At 44.1% G+C, this 14783-nt stretch overlaps 1 protein-coding gene across 4 annotated transcripts in view; it reads right to left on the bottom strand.

Moving 5' to 3' along the window:
• The window catches only part of SETD1B (SET domain containing 1B, histone lysine methyltransferase), a 70437-nt gene that overhangs the window by 31283 nt on the left and 24371 nt on the right, over positions 1 to 14783 (bottom strand). For all 4 annotated transcript variants that reach the window (XR_012155135.2, XM_073313483.2, XM_073313481.2 and 1 more), the window contains exon 7: positions 1050 to 1817. Coding sequence is in view for 3 of the 4 variants with exons in the window: in XM_073313483.2 (XP_073169584.1) it covers positions 1050 to 1817 (768 nt within the window). In the remaining variant the exon portion in view is untranslated. The remainder of the gene's footprint in view (positions 1 to 1049; positions 1818 to 14783) is intronic.

The raw sequence follows: 14783 nt of genomic DNA, 5'->3' as shown, positions 1-14783 counted from the left end.
TCTAATCGACTAAGGCATATACTTAGCCTTCATGTTAATGGCAGTCACACACCTGTGTTGGGAAGTACACACCTGCCATAAGCAGGTTCAAGTCCTGGCACAAAATAATGCATGCCTACAGATCTTTATCAAAATAAAAATAAAACCGTCTGCTCTCGGAGTAACCTTCCCATAAGGGAAGCTGATATCAGAAAGTGTTGGTACTGGTGGAGCAAAACTTTCAAATATTTGCCTTATATTTGGCTCTGGTTTTGGAGCGAAGATCCAATTCTATTTTAAAGGTTAACAAAATTCTCGAACTTTGTCCAGCTGATCTAAAAGTCTGACATTCTAATCACGTCCCTATTGGAGCAAGCTGGGAGTGCCCAGATGAGTCTGGGTTTCTAAGGCCAGAGGAGATGTCTCTACTTCTTGAAAGTTTTCCTAAAGTTTTCCAAAATGAAGGCATTTCATAGATGTATGTGCTTAAAATGTTCTTCACCTGGCTTTCTCTTCAGGAGCAGCTATCCCAACCACAACACTGCTCTAATAAAAGAATACTGGTGACCACTTTGGCACTCGAGGCTATGGTTATATAATTAAAATACCCTTAAACAGATTATTAACAACAAGAAGACACTCAAAGGTTGAGTTGTCCTGGAGAAAGTTCATTCTTTTGCCTGTGCTGCATACATCTAGGGAAGTGCCCTTTTGCTAGTGCACAATCTAGAAGTTAAGGAACAGGCTTATTAGGTCAACTAGAGCCAAATCCTGGTCCTACTCAAGTCAAATGAGAGTTTTCCCCACTGATTTCACTGGGTCAGGATTTAGTCTAGGATTCATCCCCTCCAATTTAAATTTTAATGGGACATCTACCTCTTTTCTTGGAAAGCTATTCTATTGTCTCATTGCTCACCCTTTAGGACCTTTTCCTGATATTCATCTTTAAGTTTCCTCTAAATTGATCCCCACATTTTCGCTTGCCCACACCCTACCTTGGAACACCTTAAGCCCTTCTTCTCCAGAACCATCTGCACAGCTGTAACATATGAAACATTAAGAGTTCCTACCTTTGCTAGACGTTCTTTCTTGTCCCACCAGTCATCAAAGGCTCTGAATGCTACCACCTCGACCATTTTCCGGTTCAAGTCCCTTTTCATAATTGCTTTTAATTCCTTCACAATCACCAAGAGGACACCATCCACAGTAGCCTTGTGCGGATCCTCCTTCTTCGGCACATAACCCGGTGGTGGGACCGAGGGGTCAAACTTGGGCAGCGGCGGCCATTGCTGCCCCCGGCCAATAGCTGCCCCCATCGAGAAGGGACGGTAGGGAGGGAGATTCACAAACTGCATCCGGCTTCCCATAAAAGGTGGGTACTGGTATGTGTTCTGCCCCTGCATCATGCGGCTCAGCATCTGAGTTTGCATCTGAAAGGACATTGGCATGCCGCCCCACTGGTTGCCCAGGACATTTATCATATCCACTTGCATGACGGGAAACATGCCAGGATGGAATGGAGGAAGTGGAGGCAAGATGTGAGGCGGTGGGACCCCAGGTGGTGCAGGAAGCGGAGGTGGTGGGACGGTGACAGCTGGGTGAGTTGGTGGAGGTGGTGGTGGTAGAGGTGGCGGCATTGGAAAGCCTGGTTGGGGTGGGGGTGGGGGTGGAAGCGGAGGGAACCCTGGGGGGGGCATGGGTATCGACTGAGTCATCACAGCAGAGTTGCTAACAGAGGAGTTCACCACAATGGTTTTGGCACATTCTGCACTGGTGATTGGTGCAGAATTCATTTCATCGTCAGATATTTCCATGTCCTCCCCTGAAGAATGCTGACCCTGGAAGAAAGGGGAAGAGAAACACATTCCTTTAATGTAAGTTACCTTTACACTGGTTGCTTGGAACAAGAGCCACGTTACTGACATTTTAATTATAATTGGATAAAGGAAAGTGATGTACTGGAAGGTGTGTCCCACTGAGCATGTGGAGTTTCACTTAAGCCATTCTGTTTCATGTCAGACTACACACAGAACCTCCAGGAAGTGATGAGGTAGAAGCTTTCTAACAGTGAAACAGCACTAGCCAGCTGAATAGCAAAAATTGGCTTCTATGCAACATAGTAAACGCTGCCCCCATATTTTGTTAAGCACCTACAATCCCACTTCGGTGTGCAACACAATCTCTTGCTGACACATAGTACTGATAGAGAACACAATTTAAAAGAGTAACTAATCTACCTTACACTATCCAGCAAGTCAGTGTTTCCATTTTTTAAAATCATAATCCCCAGACCTTAGCAGCTAAATATTTACTGTAAGTAACAGGCAGAGATGTGAGTTTCATATTAATCTTTGCAACTGTTACAAATATGCCCTAGGACAAAGTGTTTCAGACTGAGAAAGGATCTCCGTATCTACTTTTCCAATTATCTTTGATCCTCACAGATTGAATCCAAAATTCTCAGAGGTAGGGGACTGGGGAGAGGCACTGACCCAGGGCATGTCTACACTTGGAGCTAGGGATGTGGATTCCCAGCTTGAGTAGACATACTGAACTCGTTCTCAGGCTAGTGCACTAAAAACAGTAGCGTAGCCACAGTAGAAAAGGCAGCAGCGAGTGTGGGCATTGTGTAGCTCCAAGGGCAAACCCGCTCAGGCCTCATGGGTACCTGCCACTGCCTGTCCTACTTTGGCTACACTGTTATTTTTAGCATATTAGCTCAATGAGAGCTAGCGTGAGTAAGTCTACTTGAGAAGAGAATCACACCCCTATCTCCAAGTGTAGACAGAGCCCAAGTTTCTGGACAGACACTCTACAAAACCATATGGAATATGGATATAGATATTTTGTATAAAATGCAAAACCTTCGTTCCACCTCCACCCCCACCAAAAAAAAACCCCATTCGAAGTCAATGGTGCTATTATGTAAATAGATTAACATACCCCAGGGCACCTGGCTGCTCAGAGATTCAGAGTACCAAGAATTGCCTTTGTAAATTGAATAGAGCACAACAGCAATCGATCAGCTAGACCCATTCTAGATATATTTCAGAATAGCAGCCGTGTTAGTTGTAGTCGCAAAAAGAAAAGGAGTACTTGTGGCACCTTAGAGACTAACCAGTTTAGATATAGTTGCACTTAGCAAACATGATCTCAGCTGCCTATTATACTGGAAAGGCATTTTAGGCTTGAAGTCACACAGGAAGCAGATGTATGCTGTCCCATCCCTCAGATGATAAAAAAAAACATTAAAAATTCCAGCAGAAAAATATAGGGGGTGGAAGAGGTACTCAACACTCAGAGGCAATTTTTCTGGAATACTTGATCAGGGCAAAGCTGCTTGTTAACTGGATCTCAGTTAGGGCCAGAGTGACAGCACCTGGTCCTTGGCCCCATGCGGGGAAAAAAAAGAAAAGAAAAAAAGACTTCAGTCTCCAACTGATCGCCTATTTCCCTCTGCATCCACTGCCTGAGCACAACTGGACCCACTGCCTTATTATTTCTTGCAAGCAGTTCCTTCCTCCCAACCGCAGTGCATAAAAAGGCAAAACAAACAGCTTGCATGTTGCCACAAGCTGCCCTAAATACAGAAACCGCCCCGCAAATCCAAAGACACGGACTCTGCTGAAGCACAGTAGTTGCGGCTGTATTTTTGCCGCAACAGTCAAGGGATTCGTGGGTTCTGTGATTTTTGTGGGGTTGTGTTTTAAAAAAAAAAACCACTGGGATATTTGCACATGGGTGGATGAGCATGTTGGCAAAACAGCTGAATCGACTGCACTCTGACTACACGGAACTCACCAACACACACTATAAAAACATGAATCATTAGACTGGTTTTAATCAAAGGATACTTCTGGTACAGCAACGACCACCAGAGAGCAGGCTAAGCACAAGACTCACTACAGCATGCTCGTAAGCCTTCAGATCACGGTGCACCTCTTTTGTCAGGGCCTTCCCTTAGCGCATTAACTGCAAAATGATCACACCAGCAAGTGCCAACTCCCAGACCTGAAGCTCTGCGTAGCTCGAAAGCTTGTCTCTCTCACCAACAGAAGTTTGTCCAATAAAAGGGATTGCCTCACCCACCTTGTCTCTCTAGGCTAGACCCAACCACTCATAAGTAAATGGTTTACAAAAATGGCAAGAAAACTGGCCCCTTTTCCTGAAAAATCACCACCATACAGGTACTAATGCCTAAGTACTATGGTGGGTGCCTTAGAAATAGAGCAAATAATTGATTTTTTTTTTTTCTTTTTAGAACATGTTTTTGGGTGTTTTTCACCATTTTATTTAACAGACGCAGCTGAATTTTGAAATGAAACATTGATTTTCATTTAAACTTTTCAAAGCCCCTCCCCCATTTTTCATTTGGCTGAAATTGTTTGTCACAGTCAACCCAAATTTACAAATAGATTTGTTTGATGGAAAAATGCATTTTTTGGCAAACAAGCTATTACTGAAAAGAAATTCACCCAGTTCTACTTTGAAATGCAGGTAATAATGGTTTGTCTCTGCCCAGGATTAGTATGGTTGCCAATTTTGGTTGGATGTATTTCTGGAGATTTCAGCACATGACATAATCTTTAATTAAAGATTAATCTTTAATTCTGGAAGACTCCAGGCCAATCCTGGAAGGTTGACAATCCTAATGGTTAGCAGAGCTCTACAGCATGACGGTGACATGGGAATAGTTCTGAAAGTGCTCAGCGTCCTGCATTAGTAACTCTGTATGTTCATACAGGCACTCTGCGATAGATGCATTTTATAAATCCTAAAATGACTGGCTAAAATTGAAAAATGAAGTGTGTCTGGGGTCTGAAACAATAACCCAACACACTGGACTTTCAATATAATTATGATTTCTGCCCTCTTCATCCTGAACACCTCGTGACTTGCCATCTAAAATTTCCAATTGTGTTTAATACACTTCACAATCTTTCCCATTGGTCCACTCTGGCAGCTCAGGGAGCAGCAAATTATGTCTAAGGGACCAGGAATGTTATGAATGAGGAGAAACTCTGCAGTTTCAGCTAACAATGCTTCAGCGAAACGGGGCAGAGGAGGGGAATGAACAGACAGGTTGTGTCAAGTGTAAGGAAGGTTACTTGAAACTAGACCCATTTTTCAACAAGCGAAGCATGAAAGGTGTTGTTAAAAAGCACCCAGATCCAGCACAGGAGGTGCTCAATGTAAAATATCCATTACTGGTTATGAAACCCAAGGGAATCTGCTGTGTTCAGGTTACTGAGCAAAGCAAGAAGTGACTTTATATTCTGCTGGTTGAGCAGTGCTGAGACCTGTAGGGAAAGTCACTTTATCTCCTTATGGTGGAGGAACAGTACAAGGCAGAGACACAGAATATGAAGATCCATGGCAAGCGTTGGGGCCCTGATCTACCTAAATTTTCTGTGCGCCCGAGAAAGACTGTCTCCCAGTCCTCCCCTTCTTCCACAAGGGAGGCAGCCTAAACCTGCCACAGCAGCTGGACAGCTTGTACTTCATCAGCTTGTACTTCCTGCTTCTCCACCTCTGATATACTGCTCCAACATTACGTGACATGAATCCCAATGATCCTGCCTGAGTCAGCATGTTCTTTCTGGAGCACCCCGCGTTGGAATACCCCCACCAGAAGGTATCCTATTTACATAATAACTCATAAGACCTGCTCACTGGAACAACCCCCACCCAGAATTCTCCAACATTCCAAACACTCCTCAGAGGGTCGTTCCAGGCAGCTGTCTCAGTGCTGGGCAACCCTGCATAGAGGTTGAGGAGGGAAGATTTCCTCTTCAAGGAATGGTCTAGCAGAATGGTGTTCAAAATTATAGGTAATAAAAGCCAGCAGGCCTAACCTGTCTTATTTTAAAACTTTAATAAAGTACTTTGGCTACAAATGAGCTTTTCTTTATTCTTTTATTTCGCTTACTTGCACTGAAATGGGAACTGCAAATACACATGGACTAAAGTCCAGTGTAAGATTGGAAGGCTGCTGTAAATTATTCTGAGAGATAAGGTGGATGGGTGGGTCTGGCTAGATCTGAAGAAGCCCTCTGCATAAGTTCAAAAGCTTGTCTCTCACATAAACAGAAGTTGGTCCAATAAAAGATATTACCTCACCCACCTTGTGTCTCTAATATTTTGGGACCAACATGGCTACAAAAATACTGCATACAACAATGTACATTCTTCTGACATATATGGGGTTGTGTATGGAAAGTCACAATATTTGCCCACCCTTCCTAAAACATCAGGATTTGCACTTCACCAGCATCTGGAGAGCAAACAGGATTTGAGGTCCAATTTTCATCCCATGGGAGATGGAAAAGAGAGAAGAAAGGGGAAAGGTAACAATAGAGGGAGACAGAGCAGAAAGGAAAGAGAAAAAAGAATACACAAGATTAGGTGAGAGAGGTGAAAGCTAAAGCTTGGACTTCAGCTTGGCATCCCCCACCCAGGTCAGTGGGGCTCGGACGGGTTCAGGCTTCCGTCCCCCTATCCTAGAGTCGTGTAGTAATTTTTATAGTCAGAAGGGGGCCGTGGTGCAATGAAGTTTGAGAACTCCTGCCCTAGACCATCTGCCCATCCCTCATTTCCTTCATGAAAAAAAAGTGAGCAGGCTTTGTTCACTTGGGGACTCCATTTCCACAAAACTGGGTTAAATCACAGTCCTTGATATTACACCAAAACCAATGAGTTCTGGATTTCAAAAGAACAGTTTATGAAATGAGTTCAAAGAAAGCCAATCCTGCCAAAAGAAAGGGCATTTTTAGCTGTATTAATCTGTGTTGCACTTCTGAGTCATCAGAGCTGCCACCTTCACTTTGCACTAATGTGTTTAAGAATTGGCAAAACAGGTATTTAATTGTATGCATGCAAAATTTTTCAAAGGTGTTCTAGAATGCACATCTGTTTGGATAGACTGGCATAACTGGTTTTAAATGGCCTCATTTATTGTCAATCCAAAACGTCAAGTGCCCCATTTGATACTGGTACAGCGAGTTGTCAGCACACAGATTTCTAGAGCAAAGAAAACAGAACACCAAATCCTGAGATCCCATGGTCAATCTGGCTGGATAGCAATGGAATGTGGAGCCCCCCCACATCTAGAGTACCAGTCCTAATCCAGGTCAGTAATGACCGAAATTAGTCACCATTTGGTGACCTAAATCTTAATCCAATCCAGTCTCAGTTGAAAAAGGTTCCACATTACAAAATTCATCAGCACAATTGGTATCCTTTTTGGTAGTTTCAAGCACAGAGGTGAAGCCAGAGAGATTGCTCTCTCCTCTGAGCTGTAGGAGTGATCTCATGAACAGAGACAAGGTCTGCATTTGGAAGACTGCACTATAACTGTCCATGTTGTATCTGTCCTGTCCCAGGAGAATTTTATAAGCATTAATTTCACTTTAAAATAAATGTCTCATCACATCTGTGTGTCTAGATTTCAGCTAGATGTTCTCAGAATTTGACAACTGCCTGCCACTTTTACTCAAACCTTCTGTTTATCATCAAGTCACACATTTGTGTTAGGCAGCCTGCATCACCAAATGCAAAAGTCTACTCCAATATAGCCCTACAGTAAATAGCACTGGGTCAGCAATCCCAGTTGAACCATCAAGCACGAATATAATGAAATGCAGGTTAAACAGCAGTCAATGTGATGCAGGAGGAGATTGTTAATATTAATGAACACAGCATTGCTTGCAAAATGTGGAAACTCCGTAGCCCGTTCCAGCTAATGCTCAAAACAAAAAGAGGAGGGAACAAATTTACTTTCCTTTTCTCCCTCCAGCAAAACATGTCCTCAGAAAGGAAAACGTAGCATTAAGTTTTACTTTTCTGGCGATACCTCAGGAAAAGGGAGAAAAAACAGACTCTTTACAATTTTAAAAACAGTGCTCACAGTCAGCACCTAGGTGCATATACAATATAAACAAACAACAATTTAAATTATACTATATTTACCAACTTGAATGCTCTTTGTGAGATATTTAAGCCCCAAATCTGCCCTCCTATACACTGGCTAATGAACAGGAACTGTGGAGGCAGAATTTGGCCCTTAAAGCTCTGACTAAAAATCTGAGTAGTTCACATTTAAATACCAAAAATCTTAGCAATTTTAAATGTTGAGAGGAAGCCTGGCAAGAGAGCTAGAAAAGAAGCCAGTCCTGCTTCTCAAAAGAAAACATTACTTTATCATAACCTCACTGAATGACAAAATATTGAGCATTTAAATGACTTCACTGAGTTTTGGATCAGGCCCATCCAAAACATTCAAAGAGGTTCACAAAAAAGGAGCAGGTATCATTAATCGCTTTTAAAAAAAACAACACTCCACTGCCTGTGAAACTGAGGCACAGGGAAGTTAACTGACTTAACAAAGGCACACTGCAAAGCAGTGTCAGAGTCAAGAATAGAACCCAGGTCCCTCCAACTTCCTAGCCCCTAGACTATTGCTGCTGTTTATTGCAGGTTACATGTAGGGCTCCCTCCTACCATAAGCATGACAGTGTGGTGACATTCTATAAAGAAAACAGCCCAAGGTCAATCTCCTTGAGCAATTTCCTGAGTTGCTTCTTCTGGAAATCTGAAAGAGAACTCAACATTTTAAACTTGTCACTAGATTTCTTACTACGGCATCCAGAACAAAAAAAAAAACCTCTTGGCTGCATTTTCAGTCTTGGTCACATGCAACAGTTCCTCAAAGACACGATATTGCACTGAGGAACATTTTTCTTTTCTTTAAGCACAAACAGATTCAAACCCAGCATAGAGATCCTGCTGCAGACTCAGGTGGCACAGTGCAACACGTCATTATTTTGCTGTCCAGAGTTAGATGCCAGGGCATAAGTGCTGGTTTTTAGGGGTTTTTTGTTTTGGTTTTAATTACACACACACTTTCAGGGAACAACTGCAAAGCATACAGAAAACAACACTGCACCCAATGATACATTTTGCCTTTCAGAAGTGGAATGATCAAGCAGTAAGACATGAGAGATCAAGCAGTAAGACATGAGAGGGTGGATGCTATTAGTAATTATCTTTAGCCCAGTGGTGTCAGGCATGAGGCCGAAACACTCAAGAGCATATGACAAACTTGTCCTGCATTTTTAATTGAGATTATAAAACAGATCTTTCCTTCAATGAGGCATATATTGTAAAACAGTGGTTTTCAACCAGGAGTCCTGGGGTCCGCAGACTATGTCTAAGGGGTCTGCGAAAGGCTGTTACTACTTTAGAACAGTGGCTTTCAACCTGAGGTCCATGGACCCCTGGCGGTCCTCCGACTATGTCTAAGATTTTCAAAGCAGTTCGCACCTCCATTAGAAATTTTTTAAGAGTCTGAAAATGAAAAAAGGTCAAAAACCACTGTATTAGAGGCTATCTGGGACCAAACATGTAAATAGAAGCTACAATTGTTGGTTTACTGTCTCTTCCCAGACCTTTCACATCAAATAGTCTTGTCCTTCATTTTACTGTAGACAGCAAACAGCAGCATGCATGCGTCTGCAGCTATACAAAAAAAATGTTGTTATTATTTCTATCAGACTCCTTATCCTCTACTAAACTTCTCCTTCCAGGAGATCCTTTTGCCTCATTTGCCCACATTATCCATTCTTCCATGACACAACTTACTCACAGAACAGCCTCCTGAATCAACATTTGCCAGTCCCCAAAAAAGAGTTTGTTTTGCAAAGCCAGTGTGCAATATCAGAATAAAACTCCACCACACACCATTTATAGTGATTGTCTGTATGGGCTCACTGTGGGTTCAGATTGTCAGCTCTCTGGAGCAAGGACTACTGGAAAGTGCCATGTATATCTACATGCAAGTTATAAGATTACAACATCATGTAATGTAAGTAAATGACTGTGAATACTCTTCAAAACAAAAGTGTTTAATTAGAGAATGGAAGACTGTAAATGGCCAAATTTACTTCCACCCTTTTGACACAGCACCTTTCAAATCAAATAATTCGGCAAACGTTACAAAAGGAAATTCTGAAAGAAGAGAAAGCGACACAGACAGACAGAGAAAACAGATTAAGTCAGCAACCAGCCTCAATGCATATGCTGGTGCTGTGCTACATTAAAAGGTAGGATTTCAATGCACTAGAGTTTTTGTTTGTTCACTGTTTAACTGCTCAGTATAAGAAACTTTGTTTTTTTTTTTTATTTTACTAACAAATAATAATAGTTATAAGCAATGGCAATACCTCACTCAGCGTATGCAGTGTCTTGGCTTGTTTTTGATTGTGTTGTTAAACTGGCAGCAATTTGGATCAAGGACACATTATTTGTTTGGCACAGATCACCCGCCATTCAGAACAGTGTACACCTACACTGCTCTACAAAAAGAGAGACAAAAGCAATTGTAAAATGAAAGTACTCATCAAAAACAGAGCATCTTATTGGAAAATATCAAACATCACCACCCTAATTTAGGCTGCTTTGTTAAATGCTCAGAGGAAGCCTTACGATGATACCACAAAACACAAAGGAATAGAGGGAGCAATTCCCCAGAGAACCACGGCTCACTCCTAGGACTACCTAGTGTGTAAAGAAATGCCACTACGGTGCATGTTTGTGTCTCACAATGTGTCAGGCTCAGGTGTTGGTTCCTAATTAGATTGTGCTTCATGCAGGGAGAAACCACAGAAGGGCAATTGAGAATATCTGAGGAAGTCAACTACCTCAGCTCACCTGGGCATTTTAATAAGCAGCAGAATAGCTCTCTCATAGCAGGGAAATGCCTAAGGCTAGTAGTGGCAAAGAGGAAGGAAGATCCCCTTAATAGTCACATTCAGCTTCTTTTTACACTTGGAACACGTAAATTAGCTCCTGTTTTAACGTCTGTGTAGGATCTGGAATCCGGGCCACTGGTCTTCTCCACAGAGTGAGACCCAGGAAATTACGATGAAGGAACCTAAGATGGTCACAGTACTGTAGACAGAAGCACCTTAGGCAGAATCACGATTCTGATATTGAGCTGCTGGTGGTATGCGTAGATAAGCTTCCTGTGGGTCCACAGATGAACACTGGGATGACCATGCGTGCTCTGTGAACCTTTTGGGCACAAAGTGACCTTGGTCTAACTATTGCAAGCCCCAAATGGGATAAACCCCTGCTTGTTCTCTTGGGGACAATAAATACCAGAGAATCTCTTGTCAGGAAGAAATGGAACAACAGCGTAAATTGCTTGTATTTGCTTATGGCTAATACCTTGACCTTTTGTTCAGGAATTGAGGCAGCTAGTGGGGGACAATGCTGTTCTGAGCAAAGGGGATAGATGTAGGCCAGGGGCGGGAAAACCTGATGTGGCCCTCATGCCAAAAGGTTTCCGAAATTGTATGGAGGGCTGGTTAGGGGAGGCTGTGCCTCTCCAAACAGCTAGGCGTGGCCCAGCCCCCACCCCCTATCCGACACCCTCTGCTTCTCGCCCCCTGATGCCCCTCCAGGACTCCTGCCCCATCCAACCCCCTCTGACCTCCCCCGGACCCCCCGTCCTGACTGCCCTCCGCCGCCCCATCCAACCCCTCCTCTCATTCCTGACTGCTCCCCCCCGCCCCCGGACTGCCCCCATTCAACCCCCCTGTTCCCTGCCCTCTGACCGCCCCAACCCCTATCAACACCCCCGCCCCCGATGACCAACCCAAACGCCCCTGCTTCTATCCAACCCCCCCCGCTCCCTTTCCACGCTGCCTGGAGCGCTGGTGGCTGGTGGTGCTACAGCCGTGCCGCCCACAGCACCAGGACAGGCAGCCGCACCGCCCGGCTGGAGCCAGCCACACACCGAGCAGCACAGAGCACTGGGTCCGGCCACGGCTCTGCAGCTGCGCTGCGGCCCAGAGCATTGCGCTGCGGCGCAGGGAGCTGAGGCTGCGGGGGAGGGGGAAGAGCAGGGGAGGGGCGGGGGGCTAGCCTTCCGGGGCCAGGAGCTCAGGGGCTGGGCAAGAGGATCCCGTGGGCTGGATGTGGCCCACAGGCTGTGGTTTGCCCACCTTTGATGTAGGCAGTAACCTTGGGATGCTGCAGAGAGCTCAGTGGTCTGAGGTGGTTAGGTCTCCACTGGTCTAGAAAGGTGAGAAGTCTGCCCTTTAGCTCCAGAGGTCTCTTGAAAGGGAGAGAGGAGGACTCCAGGAACGGACACAACAGGGAGCCTTTAGCTCCCTCTCAGGAAGTATTAGAGCCAAAAAAATAGTTCCTCTGGAAATTTCTTTCCTTTACTGCCATCACCATAAAAGAGAAAACAAAAAGTTAAAACTTGGGTCTGTTATAAAAGTTAAATATTTGGGGTCGGCTTTTCACAAGCTCTCAGCATTGATCTAACTGCTCCCATTGGTTCCCACTGAGCACTTCTGAAAACCCCATCCTTGGGCTTTTCGTGACTAGCCGCACCATCTGATCCCAGTTTTCCAAAAAGGCCTTAAGAGTGCAATGGAAGAGGTTCCTAAAGAGACAGCTCCCAGGCTGCGGCAGAGCTATATATTAGACATGGAAGAAAACTCCTGCCAGTTTGCTCCAATAGGAAGCTTGGAAAGCTTAGCTGAGTTGGTGGAAAGGGCAATACTTTGTAGTGTGTGGGGGCGAGGGGGTTTCACCCCATGTGTTGTTACTGACTGCATTAACTGCCAGGTGAGGGTATGATTTAGTCAAATCTTTCCCTCCTTCACAACCGGGGGATTTCCACCTAAGTAACAGCTACACTATAGGCTTAATTTTAAGTGATTTAGTGATATCACTGTCAAGAAAGATAAGTTCTCTAAAAGGGAGAATTTAGAGGAGCCAGACTCTTCCTCTGGGATGTCCTCAGACGTAGCTGTCTGCACGGACAACCCCACAGAAGAAAAGAGAGCTTCCCCGAAGCTCTTTCCTAGCGATTACCTGTTTATTGTGAGATTTGTCAAGAGAGTTTAAGCCAGCCTTATCAGGAAGAGTAGGAGATGCAGGGGGTGTGTCCTGCCCTTGGAGAGCTATTTAACAATGCAGCCAGTCTCTGAAGACATACTGTTCTGGCTTCCCTATTTAGGGTGGGGGAAGGAAAAGGATATTTTAAGGAGCCATTTGCACTCTTCACTTCAAAGGCTTTAGTCAACAGGGAAGCTAAATCATGCATAAGTGATGGTGGAGTGGCAAGAGAATAACCCCTACTGACAAAAGAGTCAGGGAATATTCTCTACTTCTCCCAAAGACTTCTATGCAGATCAGCCAGACCTGCTGGGGTGGAAGATCCAGGTAAATCTCTTGTCCACCATCACCTGATTCAACAGTTCAGAGTCTCTGGAAACAAATAAGGCAAATCCAGCTGACAGAAAGAGCCTTTCTGCAAAAAGAACATTTAATTGGCTTGCTCTTTGTGGTTTTCTGCCATCTCAGCCACTACCAGGGGATTTTATTCTGACGTTTCGCAGTCTGGAAAGAGCAGGGATTTGAGGGTGCATCTTCCTCTCTAAAGAGGAAGAGAAAGACAAGGAATTTGGGGCTGATGGGAGGAGACTGAAAGTTCTCAGTACCAAAACTGTTATAGATACGATTGGTGCTACTGCCAGTCAGCATTCCACAGTGGCACTTTAGGGTCAAAGTTACAGAAAAGAACTAACTATATTAGATCAGAATCCATCTGCAAGCAAAAAGGACACAATACCCTAGTAGAGGTCACAGACAGCATACAGTACCAGGTAGCAGCTCAGAAAGCCACTTCCCAAACTCTGGAATTTCCTTTCATATATAAAGCTATTAAGTCAAACTAACTCATGAACTCAGTTCTTCCTTCTCAACGCAAGTAATAAGAAAGTAGATAAGCCTGCAAAACCGCCTGGCCTGCTAGCAGGTAACTATCAAGCCAGTTTATTTTTGTACAGACATTGTATTCAAACAACTTTTCACCAGTAAATCTAGATTGATTTGATTTTCTTCCTTAACACCTCTCAACTACTACCAGAAATGGATGAAATAATGTGCCTGTTACTACAACTACAACATAATTAGGGAAGCACTGTCTTTGTTCCAGTTGAGAATTTCTGCAGATTTCCCACAGTCAGTAATAAAAGGAGTTCAATATGTAATAATATATCACCAACTAAGAGAAATGCAGCCCTTGCAGTATGGGGTTTCCTTAGCAAGATTATCAAAATACAGGGAGACGGTGTTTGAGAGGCAGTGGGCAAAAAGAAGTATTTATCAAGCCACCTTTCAATTCTACCCTCCTCTTTAACAGTAATGATCCTTCTTTCACATCAGTTTTCTCTTGGAACGGATGCTGTCACAGTTACAGGTGAGCTGCCTTTCAGACACCTTTGCAGTGCCTCTTGAGTGCACCCCTCAGGTGACTGCCTACCTTTCTTCACCTCCCTCAAGGTTGGAATGTCATAGTTCAAGCACTCTTTGACTGGAGCTCTGGGTTGCAGCCCCCATTTTCCAACCGTGTAAACAGGACAGGATCAACTGTATTTGGCACCTGCATGAAAATTTCTCTCCAAAAGCTTGTGACCTGCACCTGATTAAAGTGACTGAAAACAAAAGTATTGTTTATCTACCCAAAAGGTACATAAGCAGAGAAAAGTATTAAAATAACAAAAGCCCCATATGGCTGGCTCTTACCGAAGACTTATCTTTACCTTGCAAGTCTGTGGTAAATTCCGCTCAGACCAGGATGCCTACTTCTGACCTGGGAGGGACAGACAGATCTGCTGCTGTTTCGCTCTCGCCCTGTCAGCATCTGTCCCCCCAAGCCGCTGCTGCCTGGTCCCCTATTCCTTTCTCTCCAGGCGGGTTTATGATCCTTTTCATCTTAGGGTCCC

Source organism: Lepidochelys kempii, chromosome 15 (genome assembly GCF_965140285.1).
Source record: "Lepidochelys kempii isolate rLepKem1 chromosome 15, rLepKem1.hap1, whole genome shotgun sequence".
In the NCBI taxonomy this organism is placed as follows: domain Eukaryota; kingdom Metazoa; phylum Chordata; order Testudines; family Cheloniidae; genus Lepidochelys; species Lepidochelys kempii.
The sequence above is the reverse complement of the archived record's forward strand: the minus strand, read 5'-3'. Positions and strand labels throughout refer to the sequence as shown.